Genomic DNA, 22,171 nt, shown 5'->3' with positions numbered 1-22,171 from the left:
TGTATGTACAAACACTAATACTACTCAACTATAAAGAAAAGCAAAGTTTAAAATGTACCAGAAAATGGATGGACATGTACATTATCAAGTGAGGTCACACAATCTCAGAAAGAAATAAACCACATGTCCTCTCTCATGTGTCTTTCTAGCCAGTAATACATGTATATATGTAAACATATATCGTGGGTACAGTATAGCAAGAAAAAAAGACAGCTAAATATAATAAGGTGATATGAAAAGAGTGAATGTAGGAATGGATATGACTTATGAAAAGGATATCATAAAACTAATTGTTTCTAATGCTAATTTCATCATGAAAGTTTTGGGTTGTGGTGGATATGTGCATAAAGTATTCTGTACAAAAAAATATAAGTTTTAGTGTGAAGCTTCACAATTTCCATTTCAAATGGCAATTCTAACTGGATAGACGTTCATTAAGTTGTATAGACTTTGAGTCTGATGAATTTTGACATTTAATGTTTTTATTTATTTGCAAGGTTTTTACTTCCAATGAACTTCACTAAAAAGGAAAATACGTTAATATTTTAAATTTTTTTACTTAAACTTTTTAAGTCAGAAAATAGTCTAATTATAAATATTAAATTTTTTATCAAAATTGAGGCAAAGAGGACTAGGTAAAGGTATGAAGGTTGTGGCTTTATTGTTACTTAATTTTTTTTTAGTATTTTTGTTTCCAAAACCAGATTATAGTTTTGTTCAGTACACTGAACTAGAGTGCTGTACATGTTAGAAGAATTCCAGAAATAAGGGGGAAATACCATAGATATATGTAAACTCTCTGAGGGCAGAACTTGGCCTGAAGCTATACAATAGAGTAAGATAGTCATCAAAGACAAGCACTTCTTACAGTTTACTTAGTTTAATTTGTCTTATATGTATGTACCGTGAGGTACATAGGTAGGAAAGGAAGCCAAGAATTAAACCAAGAAGGGCTTTGATAAGTAATATGTTCTAGAAATAGTGAAAGAATTAGAGCAAGCTCCCAATATGTTTTAGAAGTTTTGCCAAATTAATACTGGAAAATCAAATAAACTAGTTAATCAAATGACTTCTTCAGAACTGCCAAGGAAAGCAATAGAAGATGGGGAAGAGTCAAGGATGGTTCCAGAGACAGGATTTCATCAGTGAATAGAGGGTGAGATGGTAAAACCATTTATCAAGACTTAGGAATGAGGATAAGGGGGGTAGATCTCAGATTAAGCATTTTGCCACAAAAAGAAGAGTATGGCTATGAAGGAAGAATCAACAGGTTTAGGTAGAGAGTAGTTGAAAGGAAGATAGGTATCTTAGTTATGGTGTCTCGGCTGTGAACAGACACCATGACCAAGGCGACTCTTGTAAGAACATGCATGTGGGGCTGGCCTACAGGTTCAGAGGTTCAATCCATTATCATCAAGGTGAGAGCGTGGCAGCATCCAGGCAGGAATAGTACTGGAGGAGCTGAGAATTCTACTTCTTGTTCCATAGGCAAACAGGAGACTTGTCTTCCAGACAGCCAGGAAAAGGATCTTCAAGCCCATACCCACAATGACACACTTCCTTCTTCAACAAGGCCACACCTTCAAATAGTGCCACTCCCTGAGCCAAGCATATTCAAACTACAAGTTTGAAATGTAGGGTATTCAGGAAATCTAGACCATCAATATAGATGTGACAGCCATCACAGGTAAAACTAAAACTAGTCTGTATTTGTCAGTGGTGGTCTTGAGTTAAGCAATCAATCAGAATGCTTTATGGTAACATGACAGTGTCCTTGGATAGGAACATCCTTCTGGAAAGGCTACAAAGCATTTGAAAGCTAGTCTTTGCTGAGTCCATACCTCCTACAAATGATAGCAGCACTGTAGAACAATGCAATCACAGTGGATGAGCCATTTCCCAAAGAGCCAACTTAGAAAGGTACCCCCAATACTGATCTAGCCCATTGAGAAGGATAAGGATAATATAGACATATGCAAATACAGACAATCACAATCAGTTTACACAAGAGTCCATGAACAGTTCTGGTAGAGTAGGAAGAGGGTCTCCAAATTCAAAACTTCAGAAAGGCTGGCCTCAAGAGTGAGCCTGAAAAGGGACAACACTAAAAAGATGATAACTAGGGGTTGGGGATTTAGCTCAGTGGTAGAGCGCTTGCCTAGCAAGCACAAGTCCCTGGGTTCGGTCCCCAGCTCCGAAAAAAAAAAAAAAAGATGATAACTAGAAAACAAAAGCCACTAAAGAGAATGGTCGCATTTCTATTTTTACTGTAATTGGGCTAAGTAGTTCATCATAAGCAAAGCAGCACATTGAAGTGAAGCAATCTAGAAATGTGTTAAGAACCAAAGTTGGAGACATGAAGGCATTATGACTTTAGAATATTATGGGAAAGCTTGTCTGGACAAAAGATGACACACATTAGCGAAAGCACTTGGGTCATGGGGAGCTTTGACTATAAAACTTTAAACTACTCAGCATTTTTAGACAGAGACCCTTCACCTTCCAGAGTTTCTTTTTTTTTTTCCTGTGTTTAATTAGTATTTTGTGCTAACTAGATATTCTCCATTTTAAAAACATCTCTTTTGTTCAATGAATGAAAGCATGGTGGTTTTTCTTGCACAGCAATGTGCAGTTGTTTACAATCTTAAAAGGATTAAACTGTCAAAATAATTTTAGTTTTTCTGAAGCAGTATGTTATTTATTATTAATTAAAGTTATTAAGCATATTAGCAAATTTATACTAAAATAACTAAGTATTAAGTATTGTCTTTCTAAGAAATAATCTTGATTCTGTATTAAAATACCTAGTTTTCATCTTTTTATAATATTCTTTTGACTCTGACTTTATGATTACCTATGCATATGTATACATATATAGCATAAGTCTTCACTTGGAAAATAAATATATATATAATCTATGAAAGAAAATACTACAGTTAACTAATAAAAAGTTGGGTTGTCCTCCCTAAATAACTGACAGTATTAAATATTGTATATAAGTATTTTATAAACTATAAATGCTATGTATAAGTATGAAATTTTAGACTATTAGTGATCACTTATTGGCTTTTTATAAATAAATTTATTACGAATGTTTTTACAAAGATCAATAAGCTATTTTTATGTTAGAAATACATTTCAGTGGAATATAAACCTAAAATGGGTTCAGAAATAAAGTGATACCAAGAAGCAGTTCCTGCGAAGCATAGTAGAGCAGGGGTCACGGTACTGGGAACTGAGTAGGCCTTTGTGCAAGCTCTACCACTTAGCCCTAGCCTCAGCCCAAGAGGTGGTTCTAACATAGAAAATGATAGCTGTAAATTAAAATATTTTAAGATGCTAATGTTGTCATCTAAAACAAATTTGTTTGGAAAAGTGGAAACTAGTGCTTAGGCCTCAATTTAAATATGAGACTCAGTTTTAGGAACTACTACAGGTAATGAGTTATAAAAATATTAATAAGGTCGGGGTTAGGGATTTAGCTCAGTGGTAGAGTGCTTGCCTAGCAAGCGCAAGGCCCTGGGTTTGGTCCCCAGCTCCGAAAAAAAGAAAAAAAAATATTAATAAGGTACTAACTTTTAAAATATCAGAAATAACCTTCCACCACAACCAATTTCTTATCACAAAGCTAATCTGTTTGGCATTTCTGATGGATAAACTCTCTAGCAAAATGATTCTGTTAGATATCTATCTCCAATATCCATGTATTTGTGATGAATTGGTCCACCTGAACCACCAGGACCCTGAGGTGTCTGCCTTTGCTCCTCACACTCGTGGTTTAAACTAGATGTTACAGCCCATAGCTGTGCATCAGACTTGAAAAGGAGAGGACAGGTGAACTTGAATTATCCATGTACATGTTTTAGTCAGTCAGTGTGAGGAATGTGGCTGACCAATAGACATTCAAGCATGAACCCCAAAGGACAAAATCAATCAAAACCCTGCAGGCAGCCCAGTAATAGTTCTTAAAATCTTAATGAGGTTCTTTCTACTTGCCTGTCCAAATACTTTCCCACCTATACAGATCCATTCCTGCTTGTCCAGCTATCTCCAATCCTGATCCCTACTTCTCTGGCCAGCTGCCTGCCTCACGACCCCCATTGCTGTCCCATCATCCCCAAAGTCTTCCTAGCTACCCAGTTGTTTTTCCCACCCCCAAGACCTGTGTCTTTCCGTCTGTCCCTTCTACTCTTCCAAAGACCTTTTTACAAGCGCCATTACTATCTTATCCTATCAGATATCTGCCTCACCCTCCAACCCCAGTTACTTCTAGTGTTTCTAGCAATTTCCCTAGTTTACCAGACCCTATTCCTTCTGGGCCACCTGTCTTTCGAACTCACCCATCCCAAAGTTCTCCCAACATTCCTGATTCTGACTCCTCACAGAACAAATTATTTTATAAAACTTTCAGACCCCAACAGTTCCTTGCAGCACAGCATTCTACCCAAGCAACTCTAATGCCTGAGCTTATCCGCCGTTCCCTTCCAGCTCGACTAGTAGTTTCCCCAACCCCCTTGGAAACTCTCCCTGTTTTGAAGCCTTCCAGTTTATCCAGGCATCCAACTCAACCAGCCCCACCCCTCTCTTGTATCACTCCTTTGCCTGGACATTCTTCTAGGTTTGATGCTTGTCAGTCAATTCAGAAATCTGTTCCACAAGCCACAACATTGTCCAATCAGTGCCAGGCCTTTGTAGACCATCTGCCTGCCTTGATTCCCTCCCACTCACCTCCCTGCCGTTCTCCATCCTCCTCTTTGCCTTCACTTTCTTCTACTTCCACATCCCCTCCATCCTTGGGAGCAGTCTCTTCCTCTTCATCCAGATGTTCTTCTCCTTCACCTGCTCCTCCCACCTCCCCTCCCTTACCTGTTTCATCTATCCCTCTTTTGTCCTCTCCCTTGCAGTCATCTCCCTCCCCCTGTTTGCCTCCAGCATATCTGGCTTTTCCCTCACCAGTGCCGCCTCCTTCCTCCTCTTTTATGATTTCTTCTCCCTTTCCTCCCCTGCTTCACTCTGTCTCCATCTCTACTTCCCCATCTCCCTTGATTCCTATCCATCACTTCAATCCTCCTCACTGGGGGAAGAAAGTAGAGAAGAGGAGAGAAGAGAGTGGAGTAGAGAAGAAAGGAATAGAGAAGAAAAAGTTGAAAGACGACAACTTTAAAGGTAAATAAATTCAGTTTATTAGACATTTCGTAGATTTAGCTCTTATTTTGTTTGGGAAGGGTGACTAAAGGGGAAAGATGATGTAAAAGTAGGAAAGTATTTTAAAAAACACTTCATGTCATCACTGTTCAAGAACATGTACTAAATACCTTCCCACTAGCCCTGGTCTCCTGGTGATGACAGAGGGATAATTAGGGATGTAGTAATCATTGACCTCAACAATTCTGGTCCGTCTGAGTAAGACATATATGGGTACTGGAGATAGTTATATGTCACATATGGCCATATGCCACCTTCAAAATGTCTGTCCTGATTTAACTGGAAGTAATTGAGTTGTCAATAAATGTCCTTGGGATTCATACAACTGGTCCTAGTGCAGGTGTCACTCTCTGCATCCTTCATCATCACCTTATCTTGGAGGAACTGGGTTTTTCACTTGGTGTATATACTAAAAAGTAACAAATTTAAGTTTCCAGGAAGCACAAAAGAATCTGGTAAAAGAGGTGCCCTGAGTTTCCAGGCAGTACAACATTGTTAAAGAAGGTAATGTCTTGATTGGACACACTAAAAGTAGACCACATTAAAAAATTGTATTTCTGATTATATTCCTGAAACAAACTGAAAACAATGGTTTATGTTCATGGTTGAGGAAGAGCCACACTCCCATATTGGGAGGACATTCATACCTACCCTGATAAAGCAGTATTCACAGTTTCCATCTGCTTGAATCTCAGTCAACTCTTTCAGGGAATAGGAATACCCACCGACCATGATACCAAGAACAAAAACATTAAATATTAAAAACAGTAAATATTAAAATATATATCTAGAGAAAGGAAAACTGTACAAATTCACAGAATTTCTACCCTAGCCCAAGTCATGAATGAATGAGAATCCTTATGTGATATTCTTCTTTACTGGCACTGGTTTCATTGCCTTAAAGTCCCATCATAATATATCTATATATTTCTCCAATATCCTTATATGTAATTATCTGGACATATGCACAGAGTGCAAAATTGTGTTATTCATATACTTATAGAAATAAATTAATTTTGATTAAATGTACTAAATCTTTTCATATCTTGTTCACAGAGCTATAGATTCTGCCTTGCCTTCAGCGTTGTCAAAAAATGATTACAAGCATCAAAAACCTCTCGTACGCAGAATTAACCATAATAAAGAAATGAAGGAAAACAACATAGCAAGCCTGGCTACTAACAGAAATGTGCTCCAGCTTAAACTGGAGGAGACACAGAAGCTCCTCGAGAATCAGCATTTAAGTGATCTGCAAGTATGAACTCTATTTTACTAGTGTTTTAATTTGTAGCAATAATTCTGCCCTACTTCTCAGTGTTCGCCAAAAGGATGCCAGAAATACTGCAGATGAGTCAGCATAACTTCATCACAGATGCTGAAAGAAAATCGGGGCTTTTTCCCTGATCTTTTCCCCTTTTTCTTTCTGCTTCTTCTTTTTACATCTATTTAAAAAATATATATGCTTTGTGAATGCTTTTTTCTGACAATCATAAGAGGTGTTTGAAAGTATAGTGTAATATAAGTGTTATTATTTGAGATTATATTATGAAAAATGACCTAAAATTATAATGCATAAAGATACTAGGGTATTAATTAATCGACCAATTAGATGATGAGCAGCCTCCCCAGGATCACCAGAGTCTCAGCATGGAGGGCGCGGGGAGGATTCATGAAGACACATTCTAGCTGAAGCACTACTGGTCATTGACAGCTGTTGTACAGAACATTTAGGAGTCTCTTTTAAGTCTAGTGAAGGTTGCAGGAAGAATATGTAATTTATAAGCAAGTATTTTTCAGAATTGATTTAGTATTAAGAAGCTTCATGGGGTTGGGGATTTAGCTCAGTGGTAGAGCACTTGCCTAGCAAGCGCAAGGCCCTGGGTTCAGTCCCCAGCTCCGAAAAAAAGGAAAAAGGAAAAAAAAAAAAAAGAAGCTTCATAACCTAAATGGATTAGCAGTTATTTCTAAACCAGCTTGGTGGCCAGAACAATTGAGCAGTTAGTTTGGGAGTTAAATGAAAGAAAGTATTATGAATTTGTTACTTTCTTACTTTTTGCCAGGAGGTGTGCTGCAAAGGTGAAGCTTATATTATACCTATACTGTTTACAGTCACATTATTTTCTGTGTTAAATAATAGTGTGTAATAATAGTGTGAGTCTACAGCACAAAACAGTGTTCTTTTTTCCCCCTCAGAAATTTTGTGATGAAGTTAATCAGATAGCCAATTCTGAAACTCTCTCAAGTACAGACAGTCTTGAGGCTGGAGAGCGTGAAGAAATATACATCACACTTAGTATGGAGCCTTCCACATCAACCCAGCAGAACTCTGTTCCCCTCAAGTCAGCAAATCTACAGTCAGCTCATTTAAACTGCTTTGATGAAGACAAACTGTCATTCTCTAAAACTCAGCATATAAACAATTGGCTTACAAACTTAGATGCTCAAAATACTCAGCCTGTTGTATCTTTTTCAGATATTTTAATTAAATCTAATATTCTGCCTTCATGGGAATGTTTGAATAGTAAAGAACAAAATCCACCTGCTTTGAATAGAGCTGTAGGAAGAGCCACAAGAACTACTAGTGACTCAGTGGTCTTTGTGTGCAGCCCTTCTGTAGTTGCACTAGATAAAAAAGAAAACACTGCTGAAAATAATACTGTGAGGACAAATGATCCTACTAATGGAGCACTCCAAAGGGAGAGGCCGCCACGAACTGAGTCCCCAACATTTCAAGTCAGTCGAGCCTGGACTACTCCAGAATCTCTAACCCAGGAAGCAACTTTGTTTTCCATCCAAGAGAGACCTTCCAAGTTAACTTGGGAAAGCAAAACTACTTCAAGTCCTGCTTCATCTGCACCAGTTTTGTCGCCTGATTCACAGTCAGGTGGGCCGTTAGCAGAGAACAACACACAAATAAAAGAAATTGACCCTGTGCAGTGTTCTGATAAGTTAGATGAATTGAAAGATATCAAACATGAAAGGATAATTCATCCTAACTGTGATAAAGAAAAGTCTTTACTTTCAGACAATTTTCAGACCACCTGTGCACTTCAAATTTCTAATTCAAATGATACAAAACAAAAAGAGAGTGGCCCATCAGCACCATTGTGTGCCTGCCCTCCTGATTGTGACCAGCACAGTGTGAAACACAACATCCATGATCAAAATGGGGTGCAGCTGCTTAAGAGTATATTAAAGAAAGAATCCAGATATGAACATAATTATTTGAGGGCATTAGTTATGAATCAAGGTTTTAAGTTTAGACACCACAAGGCAGGAAGTATTAGAGATAGTATTGAATTAACAAAACAGAAAGGGAAAGGTACAGAAATATCAAAGACTAGTAAAAAACTGCGGTGGTTTGATGAAAGTGCTAACATAGAAAATGGTGTAAATAATAGCCACCCGATGAAGAACAGAGCAGGAATGGCTCCACAGTGCTTCCAGCACTGTCACCCCAACAGTGTCACCTGCAACCTGACCAGTTTTCCTGAATGTCCTGTACATTCTGCTGGTGGAAAGAAAGCCAAGGCTGATTCTGTCTCTGAGAATGTTACTGATTTAGGAGGATATGAAATGGACAGTGTGCCTTTGAACTCTTCTGAATCTTCAGGCTATAGCTTTGCCAAACAAGCCTGGTCACCCTGCAGAAAGGAAGAGAGCAAATCCCCTGTACATGCTAGTGACTCTAAGATCCAAAAGGCTAAGCCTCAGAGGGGAACAAAATTCACGAGAAGAACAGGGTCTGCAAAGGTCCAGAAAAGCCTTGTACATGTAAACAGAAAACCCACTGTTAGCCAGCCACAGTCTTCAGGCAAAGCCAACACACTGGCCCAAACTCAGGGTAAACTAATTATACCTCATCCTCCATCTAAACCACCAACAAACATTAAAGGTGGTAAAAATATGCAAGCGTCTCCATGCCAATCAGCCATACCTGAATATTCTCAAAATGTTGTAACTCAGAGCACAGCATCCGTGCTTCCAACAGAGTACCATTTGAACCAGGGGACTCAAGAAAGTAGTCTCTCATTCCCAGACACTTGTTCTAACCTCCCTGCTGTGAGCCCAGCTCTACCAACTCCTTGCTCTTCTGAGTGCCAATCCTCAGCAAAAGTCAACTCAAATGGCACAGCTTTCCAGAAAGATGGAGCAGTGTATTGTACCCAAAGAAGTCCTGTTTGTGAAGAAAGCTACCAATCTTTGATTCATAGGAATACTGAAGAAGAATCAATTCTCCCATGGAGAAGAAGAATCAATGGACGCCAAAATGAGAGGACCACTGGTAAGGATAAAATTTTAGATTTATGCCTTTTTTGGGCAGGGAGCGGTTTTGAGACAGGGTTTCTCTGGGTAGCCCTGGCTGTCCTGGATCTCACTCTATAGAACAGGCTGGCCTTGAACTCAGAGAGGCCCATCTGCCTCTGCCTCTCAAGCGCTGGAATGAAAGACATGCACCACCACATGGCAAATTTGTATTGTGAGGAGGAATATGGGAAAAATATACAACCTTTAGAGTCATGTGAAGCTTTCTTTATTATATATGTTTATTGTATATTGTATAGTAAGTTATAATCTAGCCTTCTGAGAATAACTTACTTCTCAATACTATAACTTACCCTAATAGCTGGAGTTCTTAAGAGAATTACCTAATCTGTGCTCAATTAAAATTGGAAACTTTTGCTACTTCTGTGTTTTCTATAACTTCTCTTTATGTTTAAAAAGGGAAGAGAATGAATAACATCCTTGTCCCAAGTACTTCTGTCATTGCCATAGTAATTAGATCTTCTGTCATATAACCATGGTAGAAAAACATTGTTTATATAATTTTAAATTTTTATATTAGTTGCAATATGCTAATAATAGATGTAACTAACACTTGGCTGTCACGGTGGAAGCTTTCGGCCAAACCCGACACCCTGCATTCAATCCCTGAAACTTCATGACGGAAGCAAAGACTGGTTCTTTCAAGGTGAGCTCCAACCTCCAGACAGGGGCCCTGGCATGTGCGTGCACATGCACGCACAGGAGCATAAATGGCTGAAGGGGAGGGCCCTCCCCTGCCTCTCCATGACAATGCAGCTCTGCTTCTGGCTGTTGGGGTCTTCTGTTTCTGCCATTTAAACAGTGTGAAGACTGGCTCCTCGGTTGCAGGCCACTGGCCCTGATAGTGAAGCCACTTTCCTTCTTTAAGGGAATGAACTAGAAACCCATAAAACTTCCTGCAGTAGAAATTAAGAGCTAAGATTGTTCTTAGGGGGAGGGGAGCCATAAAGTTATAACAAGTAGCAGTGTGCTTAGAAAGTCATTTTTGGTGTCCTCTTTAATTAGACCATAAGCTTATAAAGAGCATGGATTTTCTGGACATTCATTGTACCCTAGAACCCAACAGGGACTGACCCTTAGCAGACACCCTGATTTTCCTTTTTTTTCTTTGAAGACTTGGGAGAATTTTTTGTTTGGGTGGTTAGCTTGTTTTGGTTTGTGAGACAAGATCTCACACTGGAGCATTGGTTGGCCTAGAACTCAGTATGAAGACCATGTTGATCTTTAACTCACAGAGATCTGCCTGTTTCTACCTCATGAGTGCCAGAATTTAAAGGTGTATAAAACCATGCCTGACTTAATTTTTTAATTAACTTCTTTATTTATCATTTGATTTATGCATTATCTATGCCACATATGTGAGGGTATCTATGAAGGCCAGAAGAGGATGTTAGATCCCCATGCAACTTGAGTTACAGATTCTTCTTAGCCACCTACCATAAGTGCCAGCAAACCTGGGTCCTCTGTAATGGAGACAAGGGCTCTAAACTAATGAGCCATCTCTCCAGTCCCAAAACTTTTCATCAATTAGATGGATACAAACTATATGAGTAGATAGAAAATCGAATGCAAAGACTGCAACCTAAATCTCTTCAGGACTTTTCTACAAAAATTTAGGTTTTAAATTTCTTTCGCTGAAAGTTTCTCTTTGCTTAGTTAATTCATGGTTTGACATTAATTTTGCAATATCTCTAAAAACAATGTATCAAATTAGATAATATAAAATAAATAATGATGGATTTCTTTTTCATGTCTAACTCTCTAACCATCATTGATATTTTAATCCAAATCTCAGAAGCTCTAAATCCTGTTTTGTTTTGTTTTGTTTTTTACTAAAACACTATGATAAACAGTTTTAGGAAAATATAATGAGGGCTGGAGAGATGGCTCAGCAGTTAAGAGCTCTGACTGTGCTCTTCCAAAAGTCCTGAATTCAGTTCCCATCAATCACATGGTGGCTCACAACCATCTGTAATGGGATCTGATGCCCTATTCTGGTGAAGACAGCTACAGTGTACTCATACACATTAAGTAAATAATATTTTTAAAAAAGAAAATATGATAAATTAGACTCTACGGTAATCAAGAAAAATAAGAGTTGTTGTATAAGACATTTGTCTTATATATTAAAGGGTGTTATTTTTGTTTTATGGGAATTTATTCATTTGCTTCTATTCTGCTAAGATCATTTCTGTCTTCAGTACATGGGCCTAAATGTATAGGAGGGAGAGAGGGATGGACGGACGGAGGGAGGGAGATTTAGAAGTGGGTTAGGGCTGCCATGGCTTCTGTTTTGAAATTGAGTGTTAGAAGAGTAAGTATGGAAGCAAGACTGAAGGCTGTCAATAATGGAGACTGAGAAAAGAAAAACGTTGATAAATTAGTGAAGTAAAATGATTGTGGAAGTTATAAAGCCAAGAAGAGCAATATATACTGAAACATTACTTAGGGTCATATTCTAAAGCTCAGACTAATTCCTTACATGAAATAACTATGCCTATCCTCATCGAAACATGAACAAAAATTTATAATGAATAAACCTACATAGGAGGGGCTCAGATAAAGGTAAAACTAAACCTCAGGGGCAAAGAATGGCAACCAAAAAAAAAAAAAAACTTACCAGGAAGGGACAGTGGCAGAGAACACAGCGTTGCCTGCTACTGATAAATATAACCTGCTTTACTTCACAAACAGGACAGAATCCCATAGTCAAAGCATAACTGGGTGAAAATGGCAATTTAAACAAAATTAGAATAATAAAATGTTTTGGGATTTCAAAGGGTCAGACCTAGACATTTTAGTAATGGTATCTCTTAAATAATATTTAAAATAAAAGCCTATGAGAATAGTTGACTATAAAGATTTTAATGACTCCTATAGAACAGACTAAAGATACCATAAAGGAAGTGGAAGAAGGTCTGAGGGCACTATGCAGTTTCCTCTTGGGCCCGGGACATGGTTAGAAATGGGCAGAAATGGCAGTCTCCTCTGCAGCCTCACGATGGTCCACACTTCTGGGTGTTTAGCTCTGTCCTCCATGAGATTTGGGAGCAGGGAGCTGTGGGATGGAATTAGTTCAGTTCTGGGCACAGCCAGAAACCAGAAGTGCCCTGTCCCAGAGCACTTCTGCCTTTGTGTGTCCTGAGTCTACCAGGCAGGTCACTTGAAATGGAAGAGTTGGTCCTCCCTCAGCTCTCAGGTGTGTAGGTGCTCCTGGTGACTGTCTTTCAGCTCTTGGCCCAGGCAGGAACCGGAAGGGTCCTGCCTCTGATTGCTCCTAGGTCCCTGTGCTCAGGGGGGACAGATGGCACTAGGTGATTCCCTCTTGAGTAGAGAACGTGGGCAGAGAGTAGTCTCCTCTGAGCTCTCAGGATTGTCTGCACTTCCGAGGGTCCAGCTCTCTCCCACACGGGATTTGGTGGGATTTGGGTACAGGGAGCTGTTTGACTGGTTCAGTTCAGTTCTGGGCACAGACCTGAACTGCAGGTACCTGCAGCTGACTGCTCCTATATTCCTGTGTCCAGAGTAGTTTCCTCTTGGGCCAGGGATGTGGGCAAGGGTGGACAGAAGTGGCAGTCTATCCTGCGGTCTCAGGTTGGTCTGCACTTCTGGGTGTTCAGCTCTGTCCTCCACAGGATTTGGGAGTAGGGAGCTACATAATTGATTTTTAACAAAGTTGGCAATACATATCAGGGAAAGGGGGTTCATTTTATCATTCAGTTGGGTTACTATATACAATCAGTAAAAGTGAATATTCACTCATAAGAAAAATAAATTCCATATAAATTGTAGATTTAAATTTGAAAAATAAAAAAGCTCTAAATATAATATTTTAGGATAATACCATATTTTTATACTCTTTAAAAACTATTAAGAATTATACTTGTACATTACAATTAGAGATTTTTTTTTCATACAGAATCAACAGATTGAAATGACAAAACACCAAATGGGAGAAGATATTTGTAATACACTGAACTAATCAAGACTCATAGGCAAAATGTATCAAAAACTGCAATACGTATTAAAATATCAGCCAGGTCTAAGCCAGAGAAGCTATACCAAAGAAAGAGGTATAAAGAAGTCCGTTGCAAAGCATTGATTTAAATTAAGATGGCACTCAGGTGGCAAATAGAACATTTGTAAGACAAGTTATAAGGACAGAATAGATGACTGCACAGCTGGCACCAGTAACCGCTGTGGGTGAATCAAAACCCATCATTGTGATCTAGATTGTCTGCCTGAAAGAAACTACATGTACAGATACTGTCACGGCGTTTTTGATAGTGGTCTTTAATTGAACAACTGCAGACTATAGATAGCTCATCAAAAAATTATCACTGGACTAGGAAGATAATGCATCCAGCAAGCAGCTCGACTTGCAAACCTGAGGACCTGAGTTCATTTCCTAGAACCCATGTTAATAAAAAACTCAAGATTGGAGAGATGGCTTGTCAATTAAAAGCACTGGTTATTCTTATAAAGGACCTGGGTTCAATTCCCAGCACCCATATGGTAGCTCACAAACACCTGAACTCAAATTCCTGAGGATCCAGTGCCCTCCTCTGACCTCCATGGGTACCAAGTACACAGGTGGTGCTTACATGCAGGCAAAACCAAAAAATAAAGTAAAGAAATTAATTTTAAAAGTTTAAGGCAGCAAGTGTGATGTCATGTGCTTCCTTATGAAGTTGTCCTCAGACCTACACATATATGCACAAAAATCCACAAACCAAAATACTAGAATAAGCTTTTCATAAATAAAATTCATCAAATGGACAATAAACATTCAAAAGTACACTTAGATTTTTAGATACAGCTGCTAAAATTAGCTAAAATTAAGCACATTACCAATGGTTAGTAAAACTTTATATGAACTAAAAATTCTCATATCTACAAAAATTGGGCCTATGATCCAACAATTCTAGACCAACAAACTGTGTATGTGTATATATCAGTTACATCATAATATATTTTAGATAATTGTAACTATTTTGAATTATAACATGTGTCGCTCTTGTTATTGTGTTCCAATGCATAGTTTTCAACTATCTTATCAATTATGAGGACGTTAGTATAATATCATCACCTCATATCTCATATCAAAGTATACTTGAAGGTAGATTCACTCTTCTACTTTTTTACAATTTCTAAGCCTATGACAAAATCTGAAGTAGACACAGTGACGTTACACTGTCAAGACTGGTGAGGGAACTGTACGAGAATGAGGGTTGTGTCAGCTTTGGGTGACTCTTACTTGTCTGCCCTTAAATTACTTGCATCATCATTGGGGACTGGCATTGTAAGAATGAGGTCTTAGTTAAATAATCATACAAAAAGCACAGGACTACAATGTGAGGTACCCATGTACACACACCTCACCAAATGCTAAGACGTCACAAGTGAGAACCTGTCCAGGTATGCACACCTCACCAAATGCTGAAAAGTTGTTCAGGTACTACCGGAAGTGCACAAATCCACTTCCCCTGGCACACTAGTACTGCTCTAGTAGGAAGAGGGCAGATGAAGGCCAGTGCCATTGACAACCTCTTGCCCTGGGAACTCCTTTCAGGGTAATTGAACTTACTATACATTATACCTCTGCCTTGCTGACAAAGAATGGTGCCATGAGTAAAGTTTCATGATTTTTTGAAAATGTACATTGGAATCCTACATACTAATAACAGGCCTTGTGTATCTTCATGGACCTCCCCATATTCTGCTCCTTAGCAGGAATCGTGTTGAATGCATCCTTGCAAATGTCCCATGTACAGAACTTAGAGAAGCTTAATAAAATCTGCTGGCCACATAGAAGAAATTTCCTGCATGCTTTGACAGTAACTTGAAATTTCGAGTAGATACCTATTACCTGCTCAATTTTCATAATTTCTTATATTAACATTTGTTTAAGATTCTACTGTTACAAGAAGAAAGCAAATTGTTGAAAATAAATGGAAAAAACTGTTAGAGCAGAAAAGGAAAACCTCTGGATCAGTAGGAATAAAGCACACCGAGCAAATAACTGTAAGTATGGTCTTAGCAAACTTCTCTTTTAGGAATGGAAAACTACTTAAAAGACAGCTGCTCTCAGTTTAAACTGGAACTTAGCATAATAACTGTGAGTGTAGACAGGGCATCCATGATGCAGCGTTGGGATCTTACACGAGCAGCTTGTTGTACTGTTTGCTGTATTTGAGTGAGTCCATCTGATCTGTTATTGCTGAAGGCTTTTAACCATCTGTAAGTAGTTACTGCTGGAGCTGGAGAGATGTTAAGAGCGCTGACTATTCTTCCAGAGGACCCAAGGTTCAATTCCCAGCACCCATGTGATGGCTCACAACCATCTCTAACTCCATTCTCAGAAGATCAAAACACCTCTTCTAGCCTATAGGGGCACCTGGCACACAAGCGGTACACAGATGTACATTTGAGCAGAATACCCATATATATAAAATACAGGTTTTTTTCTAAATAAGAAAAGTATAATTTAACTTACTATGTATAACTAATTCTATAGAAAGGCCATTTCAAATAAAACTGCCTAAAGTTATTTAAATATGCCTTAAATGGACAAGACGGTAATATTGTTTGTAGTGTAAATATTTTTTAAAAAGACATTTTTCATCTAGTTACCTTTTGCCTGAATGTTTGTATGCCCACAGGCCAGAAGAGGGCATCAGATCTCATTACAGATGGTGGTTGCTGGGAATTGAACTCAGGACCTCTGGAAGAGCAGTCAGTGCTCTTAACCTCTGAGCCATCTCTCCAGCCCTCATCTAGTTACCTTTTATAAGAGACTTTCAGTTATATATGTTTTTGGTCTCTAAGAACAGTTCAACAAAACCTAGTATAACTTTTGGAACATAGATTGTGAGTAAAAACCAAAATCATTATAAAATTTTGAATATGATATGTGAATTATACTAGGGCTCAATAAGTATAGTCTAATATGACATTTTAGGGGTTTATTAGGGATTGATTTTGGAATATTGAGAACTGTGAGACAAATAAGTAAAAAGCATTTTACTTGGAGCTTCTACTGTGGTACTTCTTTTTGAGAGGTTGATTTTTTTTGTTTTTCTTGAGACAGGGTTGCTCTGTATGGCCTTTGCTGTCCTAGAACTCACTCTGTATAACAGGCTATCCTCAAACTCAGAGATTCCCTCTGCCTCCCTAGTGGTGGGATTTAAGAAGATGCACACTACTGCCGGGCTTCTTGCACTATTATTTTATAGAACTGAAATAGATACCCTGTGCAGAATGTATATTTTGAGGCAGAAGTTGCTGGTCTTACCATTCAGATAGGGAATATTTTACACACATCTTTCCAGTGCTGTGGGTAAAGCTCAGAGCTTCTTACATGCAAGGCAAACATGGAGCCACACCCACAACCTAAGAGATATTAATTTTCATAAACATGAGATGATTAATATAGATAATAACTATGATCTAATCTTGTCAGCAAAGCAAGCCATTTAGTTTATGTTTGGGTAAATTATGGTCTCATTATCAATATTTTTATAGCTTAGTTAATAAATATGAATATACCTTCCAGATTACAAATGTAGTAACAACTAGTAAATCTTTTTTTTTCAAACTTCCATACCATTCTCACTAATCATATCAAAATATATAAAGGGAATATCCTTGTTAAAATTTTTATTAAGCTATATGGGTGGGTTCCAGTCCAGCTACAGAGTGAGATGCTATCTAAAAAAAAACCCAAAAATCTCAAATTTAAAAATAATATATAGTTATTAAAATCACAAAGCAACGAACAAATTTTAAATGCCTGAAGTTAATGCTGTCTGGATTGTTATTGTTCTGGGTGCTTTTATAGTCCATCTCACTTTTTACAACCTACCTTACTGTCTTGCAAGTTTATATTTCTCTTCCATCTCACAAAGCTTTGCTTCCCCTTTCACACGTCTGTCACTGCACACCCATTGCCTTCGTCACGCACACGGTCTAACCACCCTTCCCCTACATGAGTGTTCTGGATCAAATTGTTCTAAAATTGAAAATTGTTATCATTTTCTTTGGTTTTGCTCTTTATTCTAGAGGCAGATTGAATATTCAGTTGCTATGGCAGTGGTCCTTGTCACCATGTCTTATGAAATGTGTTTTAGCATCCAATCTTTTGCCTAACTCTGTGTGCAAAGAGTAAGAAGGATGAAATTGAAACATCACACCATTTACAGAAGGGTTTTCAGTCCTAGTTATCTCAAGCATAAAATGGAGCTCAGGCAGGGAGCCTGTTGCAGCCATCTGTGTCACATAATAGTCAGACAGACAAACAAAGCTAAGTGTAAGTCACAAGTCCCAGGCAGACTCTAATACAGACTGCTTTCCGGGCAGAGGGCTGGGTTTTTAGGTAGTTTTCAGTGGTGCACTTTCTGATGGTGTGCCCAGGTTCTCTGCAGCACAGAAGCAGCTGCTTCTGCTTTCCAGCTGTGGAGACTGTCATCAGCACTTAGAACACCAGCTCAGCCGTACACTGCAGTGTGGTTCTCAACAGCTCTTCCTTTCAGATGCTTGACGGCCACCCAGCACTCTCTACTCTTCTGCTATCCAGAAGAGATCAACAAACCGGAATCCTTTTAGTGACATAGACATTTCAAAATGTTTATTCACTATGAAAACACTTCTTATATGGCAACTTATATGAACAGCGATAACTAAAAATACCAACTATTAAAAGTTATTTAAAGACCATGAAAAAATAAATTTTAAATGTGGAATTATATTTTATTTAAACTATTTTTATAGCATTTTGGACAAAATGTCCCACCAAGTACAAGTGAACCAATACAAGCTACAAGAGGTGTCAAGTCTGAAGAAGGTACGTTTTACTGTAAACTTTTTCTTTTTGTTTCCATTTATTATAAGTAGATTTTTGTCTTGCATAATATTTCCTGATTACAATCCCCTCTCTCTACTTCTCCCAGTTCCTCCCCACTTGCTTTCCCATCTAGACCTACCCACTTTCTGTGTCACATTAGGAAACAAGCAGGCTTCAAAAGGATAATAGTAAAATAAAATGTAACAAAATGCAAAATAATAAGATAAAACAAAAACACACTAGAAGCCAAAATATATACTCAAAGGACTTAGAGGTTAAAAAGAAAACAAAATATATAAATACAATATAAGTAATAATATAAATTTTTGAAAAAAGGAAAAGCCTGCCAGGAGGTGGTGATGTCCATTAATCCCACCACTTGGGAGGCAGAGGCAGGCAGATCTCTGAGTTCAAGGCTAGTCTGGTCTACAGAGCGGGTTCCAGTATAGCTACACTGGAAAAAACACATAGACCATAGGTAGATAGGTACGTACATATATACATAACATACATACATACATACATACATACATACATACATACATACATACATACATACATACATAGGTAGAGAAAAGCCCTGCCACAACATTATAAGACAAGGACTCTCCAATGATGCCATTGAGTTTGTTTCCTATTGGCCATCTATACCTGGCCATGCAGACTACTCTAAAAGAGTAGTTTGTTTACCCAGAGACTCCCCTGAAGGAAAACAAATTTTCATTTGCAAACAATTAACAATTGGAGGTAGCTTCTGGGCTAAGGATCCCATCTGGGGCAAACCTTGTGAATGCTGCCTCTGAGTCTCTGAGTTCATATGTGTGTCAAGCTTGTTGATTTAGAGGGCCTTGACAAGGCAGTCCTCTGCTACATATGTGCCAGGGCCACAGGCCAGCCCATGTATACTCCTTGGTTAGTGGCTTCGTCTCTGCAACCTCTAAGGGGTCCAGGTTAGTTGAGACTGTTGTTCTTCCCATGGAGTTGCCATTCCCTTCAGCTCCTTCAATCCTTCCCCTGACTCTTCCATAGGCATCCCCAACCTTATTCCAATGGTTGTCTGTAAGTATCTATATCTGTCTCAGTCAGCTACTGGTAGAGCCTCTCAGAGGACACCCAATCCAGGCTGCTGTCTGCAAGCACAACATGGCATCAGTAATAGTGTCAGGGTTTGGTGCCCAACAGTAGGGAAATGGACCACCTCCAGTAGATAGAAGACATAGCCCCCAGTGGAGGGACGGGGTCACCAACTGTCATAGTTAGGGTTTTACTGCTGTGAACAGACACCATGACCAAAGCAAGTCTTATAAAAGACAACATTTAATTGGAACTGACTTATAGTTTCAGAGGTTCAGTCCATTGTCATCAAGTCAGGAGCATGGCAACATCCAGGCAGGCATGGTACAGGCGGAGCTGAGAGTTCTACATCTTCACCTGAAAGCTGCTAGCAGAATATTGACTTTCAGGCTTCTAGAGTGAGGGTTTAAGCCCACACCCACAGTGTCACGCCTACTCCAAGGTCACATCTAGTCCAACAGGGCTACACCTTCTACTAGTGCTATTCCCTGGACTGAGCATACAAACCATCACACCAACTCATCTTCCAGATTTTTGACACAGAATTGTTCCTGTCCAAAAGAAATGCAGAGGCGAAAATAGAGCAGAGACTGAAGGAAAGGCCATCCAGTGACTGGCCTAACTTTGGATCCATCCCATGGGCTGCCACCAAACCCTGACACTATTTTCACCACTTGATTGATATTATCCATTTATTTTTAATGTATTTATTATTCAATTTTTATTTTATAATTTAATAAAATTTTATTTTATAATTTATCTACTCATCTGTTGAGGGACATCTAGGTTATTTCCAGTTTCTGGCTCTTAGGAATAGAGCAGCAATGAATCTGGTTAAGCAAGCGTCTCTTGGGTGTTGCCCAAGAGCAGAGTAGCTGGCTGTTAAGGTAGAAAGATTGCCAGCCTCTTGATGAACTGCCACACTGATTTCCACAGTGGCTATACAAGTTCCCACTGCAACCAGCAATGTATGAATGTTTTCCCTCCTTCATATCCTTACCATCATGAGGCTATCACTTGTATAATTGATCTTAACCATTCTGACAGGTTTAAGATGAAACCTTGAAGTGGTTTTGATTTGCATTTCCCTAATGACTAAATATGCTGGGCATTTTTTTAAGCAATTTGAATTTCCTCTTTTGAAAGTTCTGTGTTTAGATCTGTACCCCATTTTTTCATGGGGCTATTTGATTTCTTAATATCTAACTTTCTGAGTTCTTTTTATTTTGGATATTAGTCCTAAACTCCCTTCTGTTCTGTATACTGCCACTTTGTTCAAATGATGGTGTCCTTTGTTGTTCAGAAGCTTCTCATGAAATCCCATTTATTAATTGTTGATCTTGGTGCCTGTGCTAACAGTGGTATACTAAAAACGTCTTTTCCGAGTTCTGGGCTGCTCTCCACTTTCTCTTCTCTCATGTTCAATGTATCTGGCTTTATGCTGAGGTCCTTGATCCATCTGGAGTTGAGTTTTGTGCAGGATGGTAAATATGGATCTATTGCATTCTTCTACATGCAGGCATTCAGTTTGACATGCAGCATTTGTTGAAGACGCTGTCTTTTTTCCAGTGTATATTTCTTGCTTCTTTATCAAAAATCAAGTATGCATGTGTGTGGGTTTGTGTGGGGGTGTTCAATTTGATTCCATTGATTCCATATGTCTATTTTTGTGCCAATTCCATGTAGCTTTTATCACTGTAGTTCTGCAGCACAACTTGAAATCTGGAGTAGTGATATCTCCAGCAATTCTTTTATTGTTCACAAGCTATTCTGGGATTTTTTTTCTTTCTATATGAAGAGGAAAATTGTCCTTTTAAGATCCGTGAAGAACTGTGTTGGAATTTTTATGGAGATTGTATCCAATTTTTTGACAGGATAACTATTTTAACCTTACCAATCCATGAGCATGGGAAATCTTCCCATCTTCTTCAGTTTCTTTCTTCCATGTCATAAAGTTTTTATCCCACAACTCTCACTTAACTTGGCTAGAGTTACTGCAAGATATGTTGTGTTGACTGTGGGCTTGCTCTGAACTGTCTTTATGATGCTGACATATGCCCCTTCTATCCTGACTCTCTCCAGGACTTTCATCATGAAGTGTCGGACATGTGTGAAGTCTTATCCACATCTAATGAGATGATCATGTGATTTCTATCTTTGAGTCTGTTTATACAATGGAGTACATTTACTGATTTTCATATGTTGAACCATTTTTGTATCTCTGGGATGATTCCTACCTGATAATGGTGAATTGATCCTTTTGATGTGACCTTGGATTCTGTTTCCATGTATTTTATTGAGAATTTTGGCATCTTTGTTCATTAGGGAAATAAGTCTGTAATTTTCTTTGTTGAGTCTTTATGTTGGCTATCATCAGAGTAATTGTGGCCTTGTAAAACAAATTGTGCAATGTCCTTTCAGTTTCTATTATGTAGAATAATTTGAGAACTATTGACGTTAACTCTCCTTTTAAAGTCTGTCAGAATGATGCACTAAAACCAGGGCCCTCGGCTTTTGCTAATTACTGACTCTTATTTACTAGGTGATACAAGACATTTTAAATTGCTTATCTGATCCTGATTTAGCATTGTTAAGTGATACGTAGTAAGAAAAATCATCCATTTCTTATAGATTTTCCAATTTGGTGTAATACAGGTTTTTAAAGCATGTCTTTTTGATTCTCTTCATTTCTCCAGTGTCTATTGTTAAGCCCCCCTTTTCACT

At 38.5% G+C, this 22,171-nt stretch overlaps 1 protein-coding gene across 10 annotated transcripts in view; it reads left to right on the top strand.

Moving 5' to 3' along the window:
* The window catches only part of Cep126 (centrosomal protein 126), a 67,501-nt gene that overhangs the window by 19,103 nt on the left and 26,227 nt on the right, over nt 1-22,171 (top strand). For 7 of the 10 annotated variants that reach the window (XR_001839243.3, XM_017595957.3, XM_006242509.5 and 4 more), the window contains exons 5-8: nt 6,262-6,460; nt 7,399-9,490; nt 15,443-15,555; nt 18,301-18,373. Coding sequence is in view for 9 of the 10 variants with exons in the window: in XM_017595957.3 (XP_017451446.1) it covers nt 6,262-6,460; nt 7,399-9,490; nt 15,443-15,555; nt 18,301-18,373 (2,477 nt within the window). In the remaining variant the exon portion in view is untranslated. Of the gene's footprint in view, nt 1-1,488; nt 1,688-4,024; nt 5,167-6,261; nt 6,461-7,398; nt 9,491-13,450; nt 15,556-18,300; nt 18,374-22,171 lie in introns of those variants that run through there. The other 3 variants (XM_039082221.2, XM_039082222.2, XM_039082223.2) reach the window with 3 other exon arrangements.

Source organism: Rattus norvegicus, chromosome 8, assembly GCF_036323735.1.
Source record: "Rattus norvegicus strain BN/NHsdMcwi chromosome 8, GRCr8, whole genome shotgun sequence".
NCBI lineage: Eukaryota > Metazoa > Chordata > Mammalia > Rodentia > Muridae > Rattus > Rattus norvegicus.
Note: the sequence above shows the minus strand (reverse complement) of the source record. Positions and strands in the feature narration are given on the sequence as shown.